The sequence below is a fragment of the Sus scrofa genome, chromosome 16 (assembly GCF_054392235.1).
Source record: "Sus scrofa isolate SSC_HxYL_T2T_F1_AM1 chromosome 16, Sscrofa_HxYL_maternal_Yorkshire_Landrace_v2.0, whole genome shotgun sequence".
NCBI lineage: Eukaryota > Metazoa > Chordata > Mammalia > Artiodactyla > Suidae > Sus > Sus scrofa.
In genome coordinates, this window is record NC_139398.1 from 15,223,231 (window position 1) to 15,248,113 (window position 24,883).

Consider the following 24,883-nt stretch of genomic DNA (forward strand, 5'->3'; position numbering starts at 1 on the left):
CAGGAAGTCTTGTTCACATCATGCTCACAATGCCACTGAAACTGTTAAAAAACCAAGAGATGAATGACACCGTATTCTGTTGATATTTCAGGACATTAGGCAAAAGTCATATATACCTATAGACATATAGTGATACATATATTTAGCATTATATATAAAACAAATATATATTTAGATATATATATATATACATATTCAGCATTTAGCAGCAACCAAATGCCTAATATATTCAGACAGATATTCTATAAGCTTACCTGAAATGTGAAGATAATAAGTTGATGATGATGAAGTAATTTTTAATCATTGAATATGAGAGAACCATTCTCTTCTGGAGGAATTAAATTTTTAAATAGTAGCAGAAATGGACTAAGAGTGTCCTCCTGCATCAAAAGAGAAGGCTGACCAAACAATGAAACTGGATCTTTTTAAAGTGGTGTTTGATCAACTAAAAGAGGATGATTAAATGTATTCCAAGTAGAAAGAAATGTAGCACCTAAATAATTCAGAGAAACAAGCCTTCGCAGAACATACATAACACAGAGTGAAACACACTCATTCAGATCTCTTTTAATGCAAGTTTCTTTTTTATAAGACTTGAAAAATAGCAAAGTCAGAAGAATATTTGGGGGCAGCAGAAAGAAGGTGGTGACAAAAAGCAAATAGCAAGGTAGCTTCCAAGAGCGGTGGCTGTGCACCAGGTGTATTAGGCAAGTCCAATTCCATTGTCATTTTTCAATAACACTTTTTGAGTATTTTTTGTTGTTCTTGACTACGCCCCCTCACCACTGCCATTCTACACTCTCACAGCACAATTAATCACCACCTCCTCTCCACTCCAATAGCATGTTATTCCTTCACGGTGACACTTACATCATAGAAGTTTATATTTTAATTATCTGAAACAAGTCTGCTATGGCCCATTGGTTTCATAGGCTACTTGCTATTAGAGCTGCTGTAAGGGTCCTCAGAACATGATCTGGCCACAGCAGCCACATGGCCAATGCTGAATGAGAAACTGAATGAAAACCAGTGCTGAAGTTACTGCTTGGGAAATGGTCAGAAACTGGGTACCCCCAGTTAGTTGCCTCAAGATCTAAACATGAAAGATAAAACAATAAAATTTCTAGAAGAAAATACAGAAGCATTTATTCTGCCTTCGAGTCGGGCAAAGATTTCCTAAACACAGCACAGAAAGCACTATTAAGGAAAATGCTGATAAGGAGTTCCCATCGTGACACAGTGGTTAACAAATCCGACTAGGAACCATGAGGTTGCAGGTTCGATCCCTGGCCTTGCTCAGTGGGTTAAGGATCCGGTGTTGCCGTGAGCTGTGGTGTAGGTTGCATACGCAGCTTGGATCCTCCGTGCTGTGGCTCTGGCGTAGGCCAGTGGCTATAGCTCCAATTAGACCCCTAGCCTGGGAACCTCCATGTGCTGCAGGAGCGGCTCAAGAAAAAGGCAAAAAGACAAAAAAAAAAAAAAAAAAGGAAAATGTTGATAAACTTAAGTACATCTGCTTATCCAAACACACTATTAATGGAATGAACAGCTAAAGCAGAAAGTGAAAGAAGACATTTGCAAACATACAAATGACAAGTTACTCATATTTTATATATAAAGAAATTCTAGGAGTTCCCATCATAGCTCAGCAGTTAATGAACCCAATTAGGATCCGTGAGGACTTGGGTTCAATCCCTGGCCTCGCTCAGTGGATTAAGGATATGGCGTTGTCATGAGCTGTCATGTAAGTTGCAGGTGTGGCTCGCATCCCGCTTTGCTGTGGCTGTGGCGTAGGCCGGCAGCTACAGCTCTGATTTGACCCCTAGCCTGGGAACCCCCACATGTCGTGGGTGCATCCCTAAAAAAGGCAAAAAGGCAAAAAACAAAAAAAATGAACAAACAAAAAAGAAATTCTACAAAGAAAAATTAAACATGTAAGACACCTGAACAGGCACTCATCAAAAGAATTCCCAAGGGGCTCATAAACTGATGAACAGCTTTTCAGCATTATTAGTCATCAGGGAAATGCAAACTAAACCCACAATAATAAGACACTACTACAAATCCATCAAAACAGCCAAAAGTAGAAAATAGTTAAGACATGAAGCAGCTTACACACAGTTGGTGAATGTGTAAATTAATTCAAGAATTTTTGAAAACTCTTTTGTACTATGTAGCAAGTCTGATTAAATGTATAATCTCAGACCCAGAAATTTCACTCCTGAGTAGAGAGCTAATAAAATGCACATAATCCCACTAAATGACCAACATTCATAGCAGCTTCATTTTTTTCACTGTTTTCTCCACTATTAAGTACTAAGGTATTAACAAGTACAATGAATACAATGATTACATTGATGAGCTCTCATTTGTATGAAGTATAACAAAAAGAATAAGTAAAGTTCAGTTAGTCTTGGAAAAATCCCAACTCCCAGTTTGAATAAATAAAATCTATTAATGTAGGTCTGGTTACTATAGGCAGTATGTTGTTTAAAGACTGCTTGCCTAGAAAAAATACATAATTGAAAATGCTAAGATTGTCAGATACTCAAAATCCATCAAGGAAATATCTGCCTTACTACATTTTCATAGGTGCCTTAGAGCACCCAAAATATAGAGCAAATACTGTGGCCTTATACTGAACATAGTAGCTTTATTTATAACAGCCCCAAACTAGCAACAACTCAAAAATCCATCAGCAGTACAATGAACAAACTAATTAAAGCATACTAGAGTTTCACACTGGTGCTGGATCATATAAGCTCATGAGACACAATTGCTAAACTTTCAGAAATGTTGCAAACTCGTTTAACAGAGTCATTATTAAAAATTATATAAATGCACAATTAAAATGTTATTTTAAACAAAAATAGTGTATAATCAAAAGTCATCACCTTCTAATTCTTTGACTACATTTTACTATCTTTTTTTGAGGTCATTTGCATTTATTGTACCTATTAGGTGGGAATACTATGCACCTCTTCCCAACTCTGCATTCGGCATCGTCACTTTGATAACTTGAAATTGGCCGTTGTAGGGATGTCTATACCATGAAAATTGGCAAACACTACAAATTAGGGATTGTTTCCTTTTTTCTCCCCAGAGAACCAGTTGTTAAACATCTTTCACACACTATTCCATATTCATCTACTGGAAAGCTATACAGCAATGAAGAAAGAATGACATACTGTCCTTTGCAAGGATAAGAAAGAACCTCACAGATGTGTTGAATGAAAGAGATCAAAAGAGTTTGTATGATGATTTCACATGTAAATTTCAAAATGGGCAAAACTAATTATTGGGATAAATGTCAAAATAATATTTATTTTAAGAGACATTACTGACTGTGTTAGGACATAGGAGAGGCTGCTGGGGTCTGGAAATACAAATCTTGATTTCAGTGTTCACTAATAGGTATATACATATGTAAATATTCATTAAGCTATACACTTAAAATTTGTGCATTTTGTCATATATAAATGCTCTACCATAACGGCACTTAAAAATGCAAATTAATACTCAAAAATACTATTAAGACTTACAAAACAAAAATATGTATGTGTTTGTATGCATATAATATATGCATATATGTTTCATTCCCTAAAATGATTTTTTTAACTTTTACTGAAATGTTTCATTGATGATTTTGTTTGGTTTTGTTTTGTGGGGTTTTTTTTTTTCCTTTTATTTTAGAGCCACACCCATGGCATATGGAGGTTCCCAAGCTAGGGGTCAAATCAGAGCTGCAGCTGCCAGCTTACACCACAACCACAGCAACATGGGATCCAAGCTGAGTCTGAAACCCAAACTACAGCTCATGGAAAAGCCAGATCCTCAACTCACTGAGCACGGCCAGGCATTGAACCTGCATCCTCATGGATGCTGGTCAGATTCGTTTCCACAGAGTCACAATGGGGAACTCCCAGATGATGTTTTAATATGTTTAAAATCTGTCAGGAAAAGCCCTAGTGCTTAAAATGTCTTAGTTTAAAAAATAAGTAAAAAGGAAATTCTACTCTGAAAAAATAGTTAAATACATGTTCAAAATATGTATGCAGACTATTTTTCAGGCTTAAGAAGAAAGAAATTTTCCCATTTGTGACAACATGGATGGCCCTGGAGGACATTACGCTAAGTGAAAAAAAGCCAGACAGAGAAAGACAAATACTGCATGATCTTACTTATATGTGGACTCTAAAACTGTCAAACTCAAAGAAGCAGAGAGTAGAATGGTGGTAGCCAAGGGCTGGGCGGAGGAGGAAAGGGGAAGATGTTGGCCAAGGGACACAAAACGTCAGTTATGCAAGATAAGTTCTGGGAACCCAAACCAGCAATGGGAATACAGTTAACAATTCTGCATTGCATACTTGAAATTTGCTAAGAGGGTAGATCTCAGGCGTTCTCGCCACAGAAAAAAAGGAGAGGGATGGTAGCTATGGGAGGTGATGGATATTTAATTAGCTATTTCTTGCATTTAGTGGATGGATTGTGGTGAACTCATTTCACAAGGAATACATTTTTCCAAATATCAAGTCATACAGCTTAATTATATAAAATTTGTATTTATCAATGACACCCCACTAATGATGAAAAATTCAATAAGTAAAAAACACTCTTTTTTGGAAACGTATTCTATTAAAGGACACAGATAACCTAAAGAAGTCCGAGTCCCCTCTTAGCCCATCTTTATCAAACTACCAACCTGCAAATTCTGTAGAAAGTTTCCTGCCGTCATCAGTTTTAAAGATTCCTGCCAGGAAGGAATTGTACAGCTTTTTTCCAGGTCAATTTTCACTGCATTGACTTTCCTCTGAAACAGCAGCAGCACACAATCCATGATCCTCATGATGAGATGCGGGGGTCGGCCCAGGGTGCGAACAGTAGCAATGTCAGAAGGCTTGATGGTCTAAGGCAGCAAGGGAGGTTATCATCTAATCTCAGATAAGAAACTGCAGAAAGCAAACCTTTAATCTCTAAAGGCTACTACTTCCACAGAGGAAAGCAAGCTCGAGGCAGTCATGGGGGCCAGGTACATATTTAATCCCAAAGAAACACACATCCCCAAAAGTTATTACAATTCAAATTGACAATGAGAAGAGAGTGAGAGAAATGTGGGAGAGCAGATAAGGAGCTGTGACTTCTCTAGAATGGCACAGACCACTTAGTGTCAGAAAAAAAAAAAAAAAAACCTGTAATCTGAAAGAAAAAGAATTGTCAGCACTTAAATAGATTCCAGGGATTCTAAACCAGGATAACTCCAACATTTGCAGTGCTTTTTTACTCACTAGTTATGTAGGTCAAGAATCTGCCTTTCTCTCTTAAGACTTGTCACCATGGATTGACACTAGCGGGTAGCCTCAGGGCTGCCAGATTGAATAATTAGAGGTTTCTTAGCTGAGAACTGACCTTTAAATGATGGAACTTGAGAAATTTCATTAAGCTCTTATTAAAGTTCTGTTCCATTTCTAGTGCAGAGAATCTTATACAGTAAATTACCTAATAGTCACACAGACTGGTTGTGGGTGATAATAACTTCTCTCAAACTCTTTATGGAATAGCATTAGAAAAATATCAAAACTAAGTATCAGATACTGTCCTATTTCTAGGACATAGTGTACATTCATTCTTTCCAGATCTTTAAAACCTTTCATCTGCTTTATATCTGCACTCCTTCTTTCAAAGGAAAGTACTCAATGACTTTCTCCCAAAGTTAATGATCTTTTCTCTGAGGATTAAAAAAAGAAGAAAACCACTGCACTTGGTAATTAGAAATCAACTATGTACTTTCAAAAGGTTTGTTTCAATACTAGCATTTGCAAATTCTGGACACCTGGAAAGGAAGAATTTGTGGTAAAAAACTGGAAATGGCAGATAGACCTTATTTGAGATGTTTGGCTAGAGAAAAATAATAGCTGCCAATAGGGAAAGAAGGGTCAAATTAAAGTGGATATAACAGAACTGGGCATGCTTGTTTTTCTTTAGCTTGAAAAGGGGGAATTTTCAAACACAACTGGGTTCAATTATGTTAGGTACCCAAGTGAAAGGAGTCAGGGGCAGAGGTATATCTGAAGTTCAAACTGTTTCAGCTAAGTATCATATTCCTATTTTTATTCTGCAGGCAAAGAAATATGACTGTGTATACTTGTGTAAATACACACACACACACACACACACACACACATGTTAAGTCAGACTGGCACTGAGATAAGAAGAAACACATTCTTTGTTATTACCTTATTTGTTGTATAGATTTATGTAGCCTGATGCCAAAATGCTCATATGTGGATGTACCTAGAACTTTCTTAGTACACATTGGTAGTACCACATTTCAAGATTTCAAAAGCTCACAGAGAGGCAATAAAATGGAGACAAAAGCAATGAAGGATAAGCAATATGAGATTCTGCTGTATAGCACGTATGATGGAGCATGATAATGTAAGAAAAAAGAATGTATACATGTATGTGTAACTGGGTCACCTTGCTATACACTAGAAAATTGACAGAACACTGTAAATCAACTATAATAGAAAAAAATAAAAGTCATTATAAAAAAATCAATGAAGGAAATCTTTGAAAACCTCTCCCATACACCCAATCACTTTATCGCTGTTCCCACATGTTTCTGCATTGATGATCATGTAATGTTGAATATTTTAGTGGTAGAGAGTACAGTATTAGGAGAATACTAGAAAATATTTTATATTACCAAAAGAGATGCCAAGCTTTGTAAACTTGGGAAATATAAGCCTCCAAGATCTGAGATGCCATGTGCTCTATTCCTGTGATGCTATTAGATATCATGAGTCCAATAAAGGCTTAGAAGTTTCTTAACGCTATCACTGTGTTCTCTCTTTGAGCAGAGACTCTCTGTGAAGCCAGAGCATCTTAAAAGAGCAGGGGAAGGATAAAGATAAGGATCTTGAAGAGATAATTTGCATCCCCATGTTCACTACAGCATTATTCACAATGACCAAGATATGGAAGTAACATGAGTGTCCACTGATGGATGAATGGATAAAGAAAAGGTAGTATTTACATTCAGTGGAATATTATTTAGTCTGTAAAAATGGAAATCCTGCCCTTTGGGACAATACAGATGGACTGGAGGACATTATGCTAAATGAAATAAGCTAAACACAGAAAGACAAACACTGCATGATCTCATTTACATGTAGAATATAAAATAGACTCATAGAAGCAGAGAGCAGAATGGTGGTTGCCAGGGGCTGGGGGAAGAAGGAAATGGGGAAGGACATTCAAAGGGTAAAAAGTTTTAGTTAACCAAGATAAACAAATTCTAGAGGTCTGCTATACAGCCTAGTGCCCATAGATAACAACACTTTATTGCATACTTAAAATTTGCTAAGGGGGTAGAGCTTATGCTAACTGTTCTTACCACAAAAAAATCTAGCAATAATAATAATAGAGCAGGAGAAAGCTTTGAGAGTTGATGAACATGTCTACAGCCTTGAAGATGGTGATGGTTTCATAGTTTACTTATCCCTAAACTCACCAAGTTTACATATTTAATGTACAGCTTTTTATACATCAATCATCCTTTCATAAACTTGATTTTAAAAAGTGGGGCAGGAGGAGATGAGGTACCCACCAATCTGGGAGACTAGAGACCCTGGAGGACCTCGAGGATCAAAGAAGACAGTTAGCCAGTGCAAGGGGAAATGGGCAACAATAAGCTACGATGTATAACATAAAGACTAGTGTGAAAATTTGGAGAGATAAAAGAGAAGGCAATATCTTCATTGTCTCAAAAGAGTAGAAATTCACTTGTTGTATATTGACTCAGAAAGCTTAAAGACTTAACTTGGATCAAACAGATTTGGGGAGGGATGGAGTGGGAATTGGGGGTTAGTAGATGCAGACTACTACATTTGGCGTGGATAAGCAATGAGCTCCTGCTGTATAGCACAGGGAACTATATCCAATCACTTGTGATGGAACATAATGGAAGTTATTATGAGAAAGAACACTGTAGATCAACTATACTAAAAAAAAAATTTCAACAGATTTAGAAGTGTTTCAGGCAGTGTGCTGAGAAAGTGGTAAAAAAAAATAATTACGTTATTTTGTTAGAATGCATGCTCAGTTGAGGTTATATAACTTGAGTTAGCAGAGGACAGATCAGCAAGGTTCCATTTCTCCAGCCATTTTCTAAGCCAGGAATCAATAACTTAAGTAGATGAGTAAGACTGAAAGAAAAGAAATCGTAAGTCCAAAAAAATTCTCAGATTGGGTCTTCAGAACTGGACCAGCTTTTTAAGGCTCAACTTATTTTACTAAACTCAACACAGTTTCTCAGAACACAACCTCCTTTCTAGTTTCATCATTTCTGTTATTGCCACACAATCATATTGAGTCACTGTGTTGGAAGCCTGGTCAAACTCTTTTTTTTTTTAATAGTTATTTCCCCAATACAATTTTTTTCCTACTGTACACCATGGTGACCCAGTTACACATACATGTATACATTCTTTTTTCTCCCATTATCATGCTCCATCATGAGTGACTAGACATAGTTCTCAGTGCTATACAGCAGGATCTCATTGCTAATCCATTCCAAAAGCAATAGTTTACATCTGTTGACCCCAAGCTCCCAATCCATCCCACTCCTACATGAATGTGCCACCTTAGATCAGTAGTCCCTTATTTGGATAATTCATAGATACACTCGGAGAATGTTGTACCTTACAGACCTATTCCAATGTATTCAATGAATGATAAGTGGGAGAATGTTAGTTTAGAAATTTTATGTGACTTTCCCAATGTCATGTAGTTTATTGGTGAAAGAGTTGAAATGAGCATGCAGGACTCCTGACCACCATTGTATGACCATTGTATGACATAGCCCATCATTCATGAGTAAGGAAAAAGTGATATGAAGTAGCAATAGCTAAAAAAAGCAAATAACACCTCCAAGCAGAAAATATTTGAAATCATTCCAGTGGAGAAAGCTTTGGTCTGAAGCAGTAGAATATTCCCTTGCTGTTATTCATCCTCTCTACCCCAGTCCTCCTCATAAGAGCTATAAGCTGGCACCTGCTATATTGTGTAGATATACCTGCAAGGCTGCTTCTGCTTCTTCTAATGCTGGCTTGGCTGCTTCAAGTTTTTCCTCAGCAATGGCTTTATCTTTAGAGATGCCATCAACAATGGCCTGAGCTTTGTCCTTCACCTTCTGTACCTCAGCCTTGACCTTTTCTGCAGCCTGTGCTTTCATTGTCACTTCTTTTAAGACCTAATTCAACATAAAACAAAAGAATGACTCATCAAAAATTACCAAAGACCCAGCTGGAAATGCACATTTTTTTTCCTTAATTTGTTGATTTTTGTCCACTTACACAATTTTTCACACATAGAATTAAGAGTATTGCAGTCTAACAGAAATAAATAATTCATAATTCCATGATTATAGCTTAGTGAAGGAACATACATCATTAATATCTATGAACTGGGAATTCAAAACAACTATGGTCCACGTGTAAATGTCCACCCACCTTGTCGGCTTTATCATTGGCCACTTGTAGCTCCTTTTCTTTCACTTCCAGTTCTTTGCTCAGGGCTGCAACAGACTCTGAAGCTTCTTTTAGCTTTTCCAATCCAGTATTCATCCTGAGATTAAAAATCCAAGTGGAGAGTGTTACAATGTGTGGTTCTTGGCCACATTTTCCAAGTCTTAGTCTACTGATATAGATAGTAATGGTCATATTTGAAGAATGATGTATATACAATAGCAAACCCAAGAGGACTTGACAAAATGGGTAAATGCCCAGGTTTGATTCCACACTGAAGACATATGTATATTCTTCATATACCATGTGTGAAGAGTGAATCTGCTGAGAATACTGCGTAAGATGAGGGAACAACAGTGTCTTGAATCTGTCTCATGTAGGAAACATGTTGAATGAACTCTAGGTAAATGACAACAGACTTCAAATACTTGAAGCCCAGTCATGGAACAAAGAGAATAAATAACTTCTGTTCCTCTAAAGAGACCAATGAAGTTAAAAGAGCAGGAACAAGAGAAGAAACTAATGTAAAGCCATCACAACAGCCCGAAGAGACCAGTTGCCTGCCTGACCATCAAATAATATGGTCTTAAAGACAGGAGCCCCTGGAGTCCTTTAGTCCAACCACCCAGCCAGGGGTCCCTTAGGTAGCAAGCCTGGCTGATTCTGGCTGTATTCAGGCAGAAGATGTAAGTGTTCAGAAAAGAGCAAGGCAGAGCAGGGAGATTTGGAACAAACTTCAGAGAAGTAGGGTATTTACCAGGAGGAGAACATAAGTATCAAGCAGACTCTTCTATTGCAAACACTTAGAAAGTGTAGGAGGAGAGAGATGAGAGGAAGGAGGAGAAGATGTCTGTATCCTCAGCTTCCTCCCAAGTACGCTGTTTCCAGCACTGTCATTCATTATTATAGAAAGAAGTAGGTGACATGAAAACTTGGCAAACATTTAATCCCACTCGGCAAGAACAAATCCACGAGGAGTTCCCCTCGTGGTTCAGCGGTTACGAACCCGACTAGCATCCAAGAGGATGTGAGTTTGATCCCTGGCCTCACTCACTGGGTTGAGGATTTGGTGTTGCAAAGAGCTGTGGTGTAGGCCACAGATGAGGCTCAGGTCTGGCATGTCTATGGCTGTGGTATAGGTCAGCAGCTATAACTCCAATTCAACCCCTAGCCTGAGAACTTCCATATGCCTCAGGTGTGTCCCTAAAAAGAAAAAAAAAAAAAAAAAAGAATAAATCTGCTAGCAACCATGGAATGGTCCTCTGAACAAACTTGAGAGGAAGATTTCCCAGCCTCAGCACAACTGGTACTTGGGGCTGGACAGTTCTTTGGGATGGTGGATTGATTGTCCTGTCAGGATGTTTAGCAGCATCCCTGACCTCTAACTCTTTTGTTGCCAGTAACACCCCACCCCGCCCCCAACCTAGGTATAACAAACAAAAACGTCTTCAGTCATTGCAAAATGTCCACTAGGAACAAAATTGCCCCTAGTTGAGAGCCACTGCCTGAAAATAACTTTTTGGCATATTCTTTAAATTATTTTTTGTATTTTTTTGCTCATTTTTTAATTAAAGTTATAGTTAATTTACAATGTATAGTTAATTTACAATGCTGTGTCAATTTCTGCTATACAGCAAAGTCACTCAGTCATACATATACATACATTCCTTTTCTTCTATTACCTTCCATCATGTTATTTCCCCAGAGACTGGATATAGTTCCCTGTGCTACACATTAGGACCTCCTTGCTTATCCGTGCTATATACAATAGTTTGCATCTACTCACCCCAAACTCCCAGACCATCCCACTCCCTCCCCCTTGACAGCCACAAGTCTGTTCTCTATGTCTCTAAGTCTGTCTCTGTTTCGTAGATAGGTTCATTTGATCTTCACTCCTACCTGTTGGCCAGAGTTTGCACTTCTGCATGCTTTTCTTCATATATGAACTTATAGCCCTGAATAAAGGAGAGGTATGATTTGGGCGTCACGTGGGTAGAACGTCGGAATCTCTGGAAATAGTCGACACACTTCTCAGCTACCCCATCCTGGAAGGAGCCCATGCACTGGACCACTTCCCTCTTGGTCTCCAAACTGCAGTCAATATCATACGAAGAGAGGAAGTGCTCAGACACTAGAAAGAATAAAGACAACAGTGTGTGAAATATGAAAGCGAATCAACATTTTAAAAGTTAACTTGGAGTTCCCATCATGGCTCAGTGGTTAACGAATCCAACAAGGAACCATGAGGTTGCGGGTTCGATCCCTGGCCTTGCTTAGTGGGTTAAGGATCTGGCGTTGCTGTGAGCTGTGGTATAGGTCGCCGATAGGGCTCGGATCCTGCATTGTTGTGGTATAGGCCAGCAGCTATGGCTCCAAGAGACCCCTAGCCTGGGAACCTCCATATGCCAAGGGAGCAGCCCTAGAAAAGGCAAAAAGACAAAAAATAAAATAAATAAATAAATAAATAAATAAATAAATAAATAAATAAATAAAAGTTGACTGGTTACTTTTAAAGACCTAAACCATTCTTAGGAATAAATACCATTGTGAGAGCCCCTGCCAGGTAGAGATATATGCCAGCATTTTTGGCCCCAGGCCTATGACATCAATGATTTTATTTTCCCTTTGATGTACAAAACCATAACAAACATTAAGCCTATCATAATTCTTTGTTTCCTGGTACATGTACAAAGAAGTCTCTTCTACCCAGCTGTAGGTTCTGGTCAGCAGCCAGCCAGTTTTACGGTTTACATAAGGACAAAAGTGGTACAAATAACTCAAAAATCAGTGCCCACCTGGTACTCATATTTAACAACCCCATTTGTTTCTTTTTTTTCACTTAGAACCTGCCATAATCTTAATTCTCCCAGGCTCTGACTGCATTTGGCAGGTGGAATGTTCATCACTAAATTTTTTTATGCCTGGGCCATCTTGTCCTTAAATGTGGCAGCTGGCCATCTGTAGCCAATTCTAATTTATGGTCTCCTTTAAAAATGTATGAGTAAAAATCTCCTGTTGTAGACCTTTATCTTCCCAACAGTGTTAAACATGGGACCAATTCTAAGACAGCATTTCTTATCATAAGAACAGGCCATAAAGTCAGAGCTAATCCATCACCACATATACAAAGAGTGTGTGCTGAATACCCACCACTATGGGTCTCAACCCCAGGGAATTTACAGGGGTAACACATGATACAGTTAAAAATTATCACAGCCATCTTAGGCATCTTAGAAAAAAATGGCCTATGGGTTTACTTTAAAAGTGCTAAAAGTCATAAGTAATGTACCTAAGAGTTCCAAATAAAAAATATGGCCAATAAAAAGGGAGGGAAAAAGAAGGAATGAAGTGAACCAACCTATCAGGTGATAGTTGGCAGAGAAATAAAAAATGGTGTCTTCTGTTAGTAACTGACCACTAAATTAAGTTCTTAATGCTCTAATTATGGGGCAGTATTTCTATCTATGTGAATCACAGAGGTAATTTATCACATTGGTTACAAGTACAGTTTACCATATACATTGAAAAGCAATAAATTAAGACATCCAGGAGTCGTATTTTTTTTTTTTTGTACGAGTTAAGCAACCACTCTAAAAAACAATTTAAATTCCAAGAGGTTGAAGACTGGTCACTGGAAACATAGGACCCATTCTTGCCCAGAACAAACTGTTCACAGGTATTAACCACAATGGCTGCAATATTCACTATCTGCCAGACAGGATACTAAGTGCTTTATGTGACCTTATGGGATGTACTCAGAGATGTCCCCACTTTCTAAAAATTTTCATGTTTTTACTCTATAATGATTTTTTATCCTTCTTACATGAACGAAGAATACCAACAATGCTGATATTTTTCTTTATGTAGCAAGTTTTCTTTTTGTCTCCCCAAAACTTCAAAGAGAAAAAAAAATGGGATGGGTTCTAAGTATATTTTTATACAGACTCACCATTTCTGATGCAGAAAAGGTTATAAAAAAGGATGAGTTCCTCTTAGAGTCGCCCCAGCCTGCTGAGACTCAGACAAAGGGCCATGGAAAACCCTCCTGTCATCTTCAATATGCAATTACCATGGCAGCACTGGAAGTTTAGGGGTCCACTTGTAAGCTGATGTCTGAGGTTGAGGTAGGTCATATCCTGGTATTGTTTATTCACTTCACTTGAGGTGGAATAAGATGAAGTATGTGCAGGACAGAAGAGGGGACACTTGCCCAGTCCCTGAATTTTGGTGCCCTCAGATTTCCATGTCATTTGGATTCAAAGAACTGAAGTAGTAAACTGAGGAAGGCACATTTAAATTCATACATATAGGAGTTTCCATTGTGGCTCAGTAGGTTATGAACCTGACTAGTACACATGAGGACACAGGTTCGATCCCTGGCCTTGCTCAGTGCATTAAAGATCTGGCATTGCTGTCAGCTGTGGTGTAGGTCCAGACAAGGCTCAGATCTGGCATTGCTGTGGCAGGGGTGTAGGCTGACAGCTACAGCTCAAATTCCACCCCGAGCCTGGGAATTTCTATATGCTAGAGGTACGGCCCTAAAAAGCAAAAATAAATACACAAATGAATTCATACATATAAAAAACTCAGTATAAAATCTCATATTTTGAGGATGTGCAGGATAAAGGAGAGGGCACTTAGTTCTTTCTCTGAATATCTTCAGATTAGAAAAGTATACTAAACAATAAGAACAAACTTTCCAAAAAGAAATTTAAAAAATAATCCAGAGTTCCCATCATGGCTCAGTGGTTAACAAATCTGACTAGGAATCACAAGGCTGTGGGTTCAATCATTGCCCTTGCTCAGTGGGTTAAGGATCCAGCGTTGCCATGAGCTGTGGTGTAGGTTGCAGCCTCTGCTTGGATCCAGAGTTGCTGTGGCTCTGGCGTAGGCTGGCAGCTACAGCTCTGATTAGACCCCTAGCCTGGGAACCTCCATATGCTGCAGGAATGGCCCTAGAAAAGACAAAAAAAAAAAAATTCCATTTACATTAACATCAAAAAATAAAATAAAATACTTAGAAATAAACTCAACCAATGATGTGAGAAGACATACTGAAAACTATAAACATTGATAAAAAATCACAGTATATATACATATATAAAAAGACATCATATGTTCATGAGTTTGAAGAATTAATATTGTTAAAATGCATATACTACTCAATGTAATTTATAGATTGAATGCAATACCTATCAAAATTCCAAAGGCATCTTACACACAGATAGAAAAAATAATCCTACAATTCACATGCAACCACAAAAGACGTTAAGTACTCAAAGAAATTTTGAGCAAGAACAAATCAGAATCACTTCCTGATTTCAAAATATGTGACAAACCTACAAATACAACCAGCGGAATAGAATGGAGAGCCCAGATAGAAACCCACACACACGCAGTCATATGATCTCAGCAAGGGTGCCAAGAATGCACAGCAGTGAAAGGATGACCTCTGCAATAAATGATGTTGAGAAACCTGCATATTCATATGCTAAAGAATGAAATTGGACCCTTATCTTATACCATACACAAAAACAAATCAAAATGGATTAAATTTTTAAACATAAGACCTGTTTCCCTAGAGGAAAACACAGAGGAAATTCTTGACACTGGTCTTAGTAATGATACAACAGCAAAAGCACAAGCACCAAAAAAAAAAAAAAAAAATTGATAAGTAGGATGACAAACCAAGAAACTTATGCACAATAAAGGAAACCACGACTTACAGAATGGGAGAAAATATTTGCAAACCTGATATAGGGCTGAATATATATATCAGGTACTCCAACAACTCAATAGCAAAAAACAAGTAACCAGATTAAAATAGGCACGGGAACTAAACAGATATTTTTCCAAAGAAGATATTCAAATGGCCAATAGGTATATGAAAAGATGCTCGGTGTTAATCATCAGGGAAATGCAAAGTGAAACCATGGTGAGATATCCCCCCATACGTGTCAGGATGGCTATTACCAACAAAAAAGATAACAAGTGTTGATGAGGATGTAGAGAAATGGAAACCCTTGAACACTATTGATGGGAGTGTAAATTGGTACAGCCACTATGAAGGACACTAAGAGGTTCCTCAAAAAAATTAAAATAGAACTACCATATCACCCAGTAGCCCCACTTCTGAGTATATATCCAAAGACAAAGAAATCCTGAAGAAATATGTGCACTCCCATGTTCGATGCAGTATTACTCACAACAGCCAACTCATGGAGACAGCCTGCACGTCCACTGACAGATGAATGGATTAAGAAAACGTGGTATTTAAATACAGTGGAACATTATTGGGCCTTTAAAAATAAGGAAATTCTGCCATTTTCAACATCATGGATGAAACTAGAGGGTATTAGGCTAAGTGAAATAAGCCAGACCAGAAGGAAAAATATACCTAATACTGCTCACATAAGGAATCTAAAGTAGTCAAATCATAGAAAGTAGACTGGTGGTTTCCAGGGACTGGGAGGTGGGGGGAACAGAGAGGTATAAGGCAAAGGGACAAAGTTCCAGTTACACAAAAGGAATAATTTGTACAGATCTTCTGTACAGCAATAGTACCTGTAGTTAGCAATACTGCATTGAACAGAGGTTTGCTAAGAGGGTAGATCTTAGGTTAAGTATTCTTACCACGAAATAATCATTATCACCTTCATCATTAAAGAAGTGAGGCGGAATCTTTTGGAAATAATAACGGGTATGTTTATGGCATAGATTATGGTTTCACAGGTGTATATTTGCCTCTAAATTTGTCGTTATAGATATTAAATATGTACAGTTCTTTGTATGTCATTCACACCTCAGTACAGTGATTTTTATAAATTAAAATAAACTGCACCTTAAAAATAAATAAATGAGAAAAATAAATAATAATTTAATGCTTTTATGGAAAATATTCACTATAATCTAAATGAAACATGCTAACAAAATGATATATTCCTTTTTTTTTTTTTTATAGCCGCATGGAAGTTCCAAGGCTAGGGGTCAGATCGGAGCTGCAGCTGCAGGCCTACACCACAGTCACAGCAACACTGGCTCTGAGCCACATCTGCAAGCTGTACCACAGCTTGTGGCAATGCCAATTCCTTAACCCACCGAGTGAGGTCATGGATTGAACCTGCATCCTCATGGATGATATGTCAGGTTCATGACCTGCTGAGCCACAATGGGAACTCATATATATATAGGTATATGATATATATACATAGGTGTATATATATATACACACACTTTTTTTTTAAGGGTTGCACTGCGGCATATGAAGGTTCCCAGGCTAGGGGTCAAATCGGAGTTGTAGCTGCCAGCCTATACCACAGCAATGCCAGATCCAAGCCACATCTGAGACCTACACCACAGCCTATGGAAATTCCAAATCCTTAACCCACTGAGCAAGGCCAGGGATAGAACCTGCTTTCTTATGGATGCTAGTCAGATTCATTTCCACTGAGCCATGATGGGAACTCCCAATATATTTTCTTATTGATATGGCTAGAGATAATAATTTAATTCAGATTCAGGATTCTGAAGGCACCTTAAGTCATTTTTCTTGAATGCTTGTTGTTAATTTCCTGAAAAGATAATTTAACACTTAAATCCCTAAGTATACTGAGTGCTTTCAATGCCCGCAGATGGTATTCTTTGAAAACATCATAAGGCAGGTTAGTATTAAGTGTAGATGCTGGTTTTCCCAACAAGATTTTACATTTATAAGAGAAAGGAGTAATGTCTCATGTCTTACAATTATTTTATCTATGACTGTGACTAGCACAGGAATATATATCCATGTAGTATGCTGGCTCTGGATACTCATTACACAAGGTCAGAGACAGCCACAAAAAGCTCACTGGTTCTCAAAAGGTTTAAAAAAGATTGAAATGCCTAGGAGCATTATACAAAGTTTAAGTACTATAGATATTGGAGGTCCAAGAAAGAGGGAACATTTAAATATTCCTAAGTGAACAAAAGGAGAATGAAGGATCTGATGAGTGTTAATTAAGCTTTAGAATTTAGATTAAGATGGGAGAGAACACTCTTGATAAGGGGGACAGTGTACTAGGAAGAATAAAGAGGATTAAAGAATGTCCAGAGATAAAACAAAAGATGTGTATCTGAAAAAAAGAGAGAAGGTTTGTGTTGGATGAGAGAAGACTGCAGGTAAGTTAGGGCCATATTATGGAAGAATGATGAATTCTGACAGTCTGATTCATTGATTCAACACTGTAGGTGTCAGACACTGGTAGCTGCTGAAATTGGGAACAAAGATATGGTGTCCTTGAGCCCATGGAGTTTTGGTTTAGTAGAACAGATAAGCATTAATCATATCATAGAACCAAGAATACAAGTTGCAAAATGTAGTTAATCTCAGGAAGGAAAAATATAGAAAGCTGTGAAATGGATAACAGAGGAACCAGCATAGTCGGGGCAGGGGTGCGGGACGTGGGAGGGGGGGCAACACGGGAAGTTTTCCCTGAGGAAGTGACATTTAGCAGCACTACTTACACTAGCCAAGACATGGAAGCTACCAAAATGTCCATGAACAGAGGACTGGATAAAGAAAAGGTGGTACATATTACCCATAAAAAGCACGAAGCAATGCCATTTGCAGCAACATGGATGGACCTAGAGATTATCACACTAAGTGAATAAGTCAGATAAAGACAAATATCACATGAGATCACTAATGTATGGAATCTAATAGAAATGATCACTAAAATTAACAAAACAGAGACAGACTCAAAGATTTCAACACCAAACTTACGTTTATCAAAGGGGAGTGGAGGGGGAGGGGTAAATTATGGTGTTGGGATTGAAATATACACACTATTGTACATAGAATAGACAGGTAACAGGGACCTACTATATAGCACAGGGGATTTTACTTAGTACCATGTGGTAACTTAAACGGGAAGAGAATCTGAAAAGGAATGGATAACTACATATGCATAATTGATTTACTTTGCTGTACACCCGAAATTAACACAACCTTGTGAGTCAATTATACGCCAATAAAATTTTTAAGAAGAATCAAGAACAGAGCAGGGGGGAAGAAATGACCTCGGGTGAAGCTGGGGAGGTGCCCAGGGTCAGCTCTTCCCAGCCTTGAAGTTCATGCTAGAGACTACGCTTTTTCCTAAGAGCAGCGGAAGATTTTAAACAGAAAACAGCTTGACTGGGTTTGTGTTTTTTATCACTGTTCCATAGGCAATGTGAGATAGATGAGAGACAGGTGAAAGAGGAGGGCAGATCATTAGAAAGAGCTATTTAAGTTTTCCAGGTGCGTTACAACGATAGCTTGGCCGAGGATGCCAGAGAGAGGGAAAGCGTTGGATAGGTTCCACCAATATTTAGGAGACAGCATTGACATGACTTAGTGATGGAGTAGACCTGAGAGTCGAAGCAAAGAAAGGAGTTAAGGACAAAGAGCTCTCTGATTACCAAGTGTCATGGATGATTGTAGGGCTTTCCTGGGAATGAGTAACCAGAGGAGAATCAATTCCATTTTAGACATTTTGAGTTTAAGGAGTTTATGATATATAAGAATATATCAAGCAGGCAGTTGAATGCACAGATTTCGAGCAGGGGACAGACGAGACCGGAGATAAAAATTGATGGTGCATGTTACACAGGAGGCTGTGGATGAGCTTGCCAGGGAAGAGGATGTGGAGTGAAGAAATGAGTCTGCCTTGCCCTCCAATATGCCCGGCTCCACAAATGGCTTGAGGCTCAATAAATATGTTCTGAAGAAATAGGTGCATGCATGAAAGTTGGGACACTGACTAGGAACTGAGGACCAGGAAATGAAAGTCCCTGCCTTCCATGTAATCTAGGCCTGGACTGATGCAAAGAGGTTTTTAAAAAATGGAGCAGATTGGTGAAAAACGAACAAAGGAAAGACTTTTGTCTTGAAACAGAAGGGACCGCTGGAATAAACACTTGCCAGGAAGGGCTCCATTATTTAAATTAAATCATCCTAATTATAGTACACTACAGTGCTTGTCACCTGAAAGTGTTATTCTTATGGTTAGCAATAATCCCTTACATGAGATTCCACAAAGCACTTGCATACTAATTACCACATTTCATAGTAAACTTTAACACAGTTAAGTACTGTGGTTTTGTGCTCTGCATATTTTGTGCTCTGCATATTCTACTCAAAAGAATTTTAAAGTTTTACTCTTAGTTGTGTTCACATTTTAATAGGACTTAAAATTTTAAATCACTGGTATTCTCTCAAAGCTTATAAAAGAGGAAACATACATTTATATATCAGATATATTAAAATATTCTACGTTTGGAGTTCCCATTGTGGCTCGGTGGTAATGAACCTGACTAGTAGCCATGAGAATGAGGGTTAGACCCCTGGCCTTGCTCAGTGGGTTAAGGATCCAGAGTTGCCGCGAGCTGTGGTGTAGGTCACAGACCAGACGAGGCTCAGATCCCATGTTGCTGTGGCTGTGGTGAAGACTGGCAGCTGCAGCTCTGATTCAACCCCTGGCCTGGGAACTTCCATATGTGCAGTTATGGCCCTAAAAAGAAAAAAAAAAAATTCTATGTCTAAAAGCCGAAGATTGGAAAACCATTACTATCAAGAGAGTAGTGCACTGAGAACATTTCTCCAGTGAATAAGTGTGTTAAACATGTGTATTTGGATTCTAGCCCAGTGCTGATGCTACTGGCTTCTTGAACCTCTGATGATTCCTTCAGCTTCACTGCCCCATTTTCTCCACCAATAACAGGCAGGCGATGGTTAATCAGTTGTTTTCTCACTAGGTACCACAGAGCTGGAGGGAGGATGGGGGGTGGGGAAATAAGAAGGTGAGGCCTCAGAATCCTCCCTCACTTGACTTTTCACTGTTTTATATTAGGGCCACTTGCCCTGATTTACTGGAAAGTAAGGTTTTTTGTTTTTGTTTTTGTTTTTGTTTTTTTTTTGCCACTTCTTGGGCCGCTTCTACGGCATATGGAGGTTCCCAGGATAGGGGTTGAATCGGAGCCATAGCCTCCAGTCACAGCCACAGCCACAGCCACAGCAACGCAGGATCCAAGCCACGTCTGCAACCTATACCACAGCTCACGGCAACACTGGATCCTTAACCCACTGAGCAAGGCCAGGGATCGAACCTGCAACCTCATGGTTCCCAGTCAGATTCGTTAACCACTGAGCCACAACGGGAACTCCAGTAAGGCTCTTCTTAATTTTTTTGAGCCACACCTATGGCATGTGGAAGTTCCCAGGCCAAGGATGGAAACCATGCCAGGGCAGTGACCCAGGCCACTGCAGTGACAAAGCCAGACCCTTAACTCACACCATGAGGGAACTCCTCTTCATAATTATTATTAAAACACAATAATCAAACAAAAAGTTTGAAAACTATTGTCCTGAATCAGGGTTCTTCTGAAGTCCTGATGCAACAGGTCAGAGGTGAGACCTATCTCTAGCTTTTAAATATTCACAGATAATTTCTCACAAAAAGCTGAAAAAACATAACCTTAAGAAATGACCTCTAACGTCTCCTATAGTACTTTTATGTTCAATTTCATGTTCAGAGAAAGAGAAGCGCTTAATGTTCTGCGGGATGGAAGATTAGACAGAAGCTGAAGCAGCAAAGTCTCCAGTCATAAAAGTCTCTGTTTAATGTCCTTTTCAGGCACAGAAAACACCAGAGGGTTGCTGAATAATGCTTTCCTCTTGATGTCCAGCACTGTAGCCACAAGAAGGAAATGTCCAAGAGACACTTGGCCCAAACCACTCTGAGGTCGACCAACTAACTCACTTAAAAACACACAGATGCTATGAAAGAGATTAAATCTTCTGTGCCCTCCTGTGAGGTCCTAGAACCTGGCTGGGGATCAAATGAGACAAAGCTTTCAACAACGCTGAAAACACTAGAATCACTGTAATTTAATCCGAGGGGGTACAGAGGAAACATCTTATTTGCTGATAATCACGCTCTGTGGAAAAAAAATAGCTGCCAAATGAGAAAGAGAACAGTCTTGCAAAAATCCTCAAACACTGGACAAAGTGACTTTTGGCTCAATCCAATAGAGAAAACCGAACAGCACAGAATATAAATAAATAAATGCACACACACACACACACACACATACACACACACACACACACTAAACCAGAAACTCTGACATAAAAATGTCCACCACACTCACCAGCAACTAAGGCATCCTTAGGCCATCGGCTGAACCAGTCAATAGTGCATCCTGAAATAAGGGCGGGGAATTTCAAAGCTCGATTTCGAAATTTCTCCCCCACCGGTGAAAAGCAGAGCACGATGTGAAGGTTCTGCCGGACCCGACTCGCGAAGTAGTCATACAGGTTCTCACTGGTAGGAGGGCGCCTGGGGTGTTCCTTTTTCATGACTGATGTGAGATCGCTATTAATTTCATCAATTTCATCACGAGCGAATAGGTTGGAGACCTTTGAAAAAAGTGCAGATACGCAAACTCAGTATAGACATATGAACACAGATCAAAACATACAGTTTAATTGCATAATGTCGTTCCTTCATTTATGTCCTTGTAGCCACCTTTGGAAAATCAACCAACAGCCCTCAAGATGAGATACATCATGTTTTAAAATACACAAATGATTCTATTATTAGCTGGAAAGTTATAGCCCTTTAAGGGAATAAATGGACATATCAAAAATCCAATTGGCTTTCCTTACAACCTGCTTCTTCTGTTTTTCCATTTCTCACTTGGAACTTTCATTAACGTTTTCAATACATAGCTCCACATTTGAATTGGGAGTCTTATTCTTCAAAAACCCCATAGAAAAGTAGCCATTCTTCATACAGATCACCTAATCCCTAATAATAGGACTTATTCAGAACTTTTATGGAAGGAAATACAGAGAGCTCTAACTTTGGAGGGAATCTGAAAAGGTAAAAAGAAAGAAAGAAAGAGTAAATGACCTCCTACCTCACCCGATGATAAAACATTATTCATATATTCCAAAAACGACTCATCTTTAATCTCATTGTCTGTGAAAATAAAAGTGAGTCCTCTGCCTTGCTGACCAGCTGTTCTATACAAAGTTTTTAGGTCCTCCATCAGATCTGATGTGTTGTAGGATCTAAAGAAATATTGTCATTGAGTCATTAGCTAAAATATTTTAATGGGAAGGAAAGACGCATATAGCAGTGCTTTATGCCATTTGGTTAACCAAAAACATGCTGATATTGTGCCATCAGATTAGATATTTTATTTTATGTCAATGTTACTGGTTTGTTGTATTTACTTGTAAAAATGAAAATAATTTTTAAAGCTTCACACTTTATGAGACATTATATTTTTACATACACACACACATCTCAAGTGAAAATTCAACCTGAAACAGAAGTATAATTTTTACCACAACTAAATGCCATCAGAATGTGTACACATGTTTCATTTTGGAAGCAGTTGATGGTAAAGATAATGAAAAAGCAAAAAAACCCAAAGCAGAATATTTACTAAGCACCCATCTACAATTGATATTTTAGAAGGTGCCTCGTAAATTGAATTAAACTGAACTAAGTCATTTCAAGTCTTCATTACATTGTGGTGAGAGAGAAACCCTACTGTAAATGAGGCCCCTCTCACCCCAAGCACAACTGTTTTCATCACATCTTTGGATCTCAAGGGGTAGAGTTTTCTGAGCTGTCAGTACAGTGTTGTAGAGTTGCTAGAAACATTATTAAATATCTCACTCTAAATCTTTCATGTCCAAAGCATCCTGTGGTGGAAGTCACCTTGCAATCATGAAATATTACAGAGGTCCCAATATAGGGCAGATTGTTATGGCTAAAAGTGAAAATTAAAATATTCCAATCCTGGAAACTCAGGCTCGCTAAATTATTACTTGAATTAAACGAACTTAGAGTTCAGAGCACAAAACTAAGTGGCCTTCTGATTTTTTTTTGGCGGGGGGCGAGGGCCACAACTGCAGCATGCTGAAGTTCCAGGGCCAGGGATCAAACCCACACCACAACTGTGACAAAGCCACAAAGGAACTTTAACCTGCTGTTCCACTGAGGGAACCCTGCCTTTTCATTTTTAAAAAGCTATCAAATATTTAACTTCTATATTCTGTGCTTTTTTTAACATATAAAATCTAAATCCTAGAACCAGAAATTCCACTACCATGCATCAATGTTTTAAGAAGACTTCTAGAGAAATGACATCTGAGAGATGAGAAAAATTTTCAAAGACATAGTTGAAAGAAAAAGAGAAGGAGGGAGGGAAGGGAGGAAGGGAAGGAGGGAAGGAGGGAAAGAAAGAAAGGAAGAAAGGAAAGAAAGGAAGGAAGGAAGGAAGGAAGAAAAAGAAAGAAAGAAAGAAAGAAAGAAAGAAAGAAAGAAAGAAAGAAAGAAAGAAAGAAAGAAAGAAAGAAAGGAAGGAAGGAAGGAAGGAAGGAAGGAAGGAAGGAAGGAAGAAAAAGAAAGAAAGAAAGAAAGAAAGAAAGAAAGAAAGAAAGAAAGAAAGAAAGAAAGAAAGAAAGAAAGAAAGAAAGAAAGAAAGAAAGAGAGAAAAAGAAAGAAAGAAAGAGGGATGGGGAAAACTTTTAGCCCAGTCCCCTGCATCTCAAGGGCCCCATTGCCTCAGATAACATCATCTGAGTCATCTAATAAATGGCCATGCTTCCCAAAGGTGAGGCTCTTGCTTCCTGAGCCTTGACCACATGACTCTGCAAAGGCCAGTGCAGCAGGATGGTCTCTGGGAGGTTATGCAAAGGCCGAGAAGGCCCTGACCCTCCTTTTCATCAGCGCTGGTGCATTCCCAGTATGATATGCAGAGGAACTAATTTATCCCAGAGAAAAAGAACTCATAAGATATGTTTTCTGAGGGAGCATGGAATAGTGAAAGTCATGGCAGACCAGAAGCCAGAAATACTGCTGTCAATTCCCAAGTTTATCTGGGATTTTAGGCAAATCATAGCCTCTCTGAGCTTCAGCTATAAAATGGCCTATATATCTTACTAACTCACAGTCAAAAAACTCTTTTGAAGATCAAATTAGCTTGTGTATGTAAAAATGCTTTGAAAATGATAAGAGTTTTATACACGTTAAGAACAAAAATCTCAGACTTCAATCTCTTTCCTGAGCGGGTTATCTTTTAGGTAACTCTGCTTCTAATCATAAACTAGAATGACTAAACCCAAGGTAACTAGAATTCCTTCTCTTTTAGTACTTGAAAAAAAAAAAAAAACAGCAAAAACTTTGGATTGATTTTTTGAGCAGAATCCAGTAATTTAGACCAAATAAAAGATGTAACAACAACTTGAGTATCTGGAACCCCAAATCCAACATTTAATCATTTTCAACCTTTGTCCCAGCAGGTGGCTATGGGCCTCCATT

General features: G+C 38.5%; 1 protein-coding gene across 3 annotated transcripts in view; it reads right to left on the minus strand.

Annotated features, from left to right (window-relative positions):
* Positions 1 to 24,883, minus strand: part of DNAH5 (dynein axonemal heavy chain 5) — a 319,273-nt gene that overhangs the window by 57,232 nt on the left and 237,158 nt on the right. For all 3 annotated transcript variants that reach the window (XM_085001716.1, XM_085001717.1, XM_085001715.1), the window contains 6 exons: positions 22,467 to 22,620; positions 21,696 to 21,963; positions 11,427 to 11,658; positions 9,513 to 9,627; positions 9,077 to 9,253; positions 4,703 to 4,906 (listed from right to left, as the gene is read on the minus strand). In XM_085001716.1, coding sequence (XP_084857842.1) covers positions 4,703 to 4,906; positions 9,077 to 9,253; positions 9,513 to 9,627; positions 11,427 to 11,658; positions 21,696 to 21,963; positions 22,467 to 22,620 — 1,150 coding nt within the window. The remainder of the gene's footprint in view (positions 1 to 4,702; positions 4,907 to 9,076; positions 9,254 to 9,512; positions 9,628 to 11,426; positions 11,659 to 21,695; positions 21,964 to 22,466; positions 22,621 to 24,883) is intronic.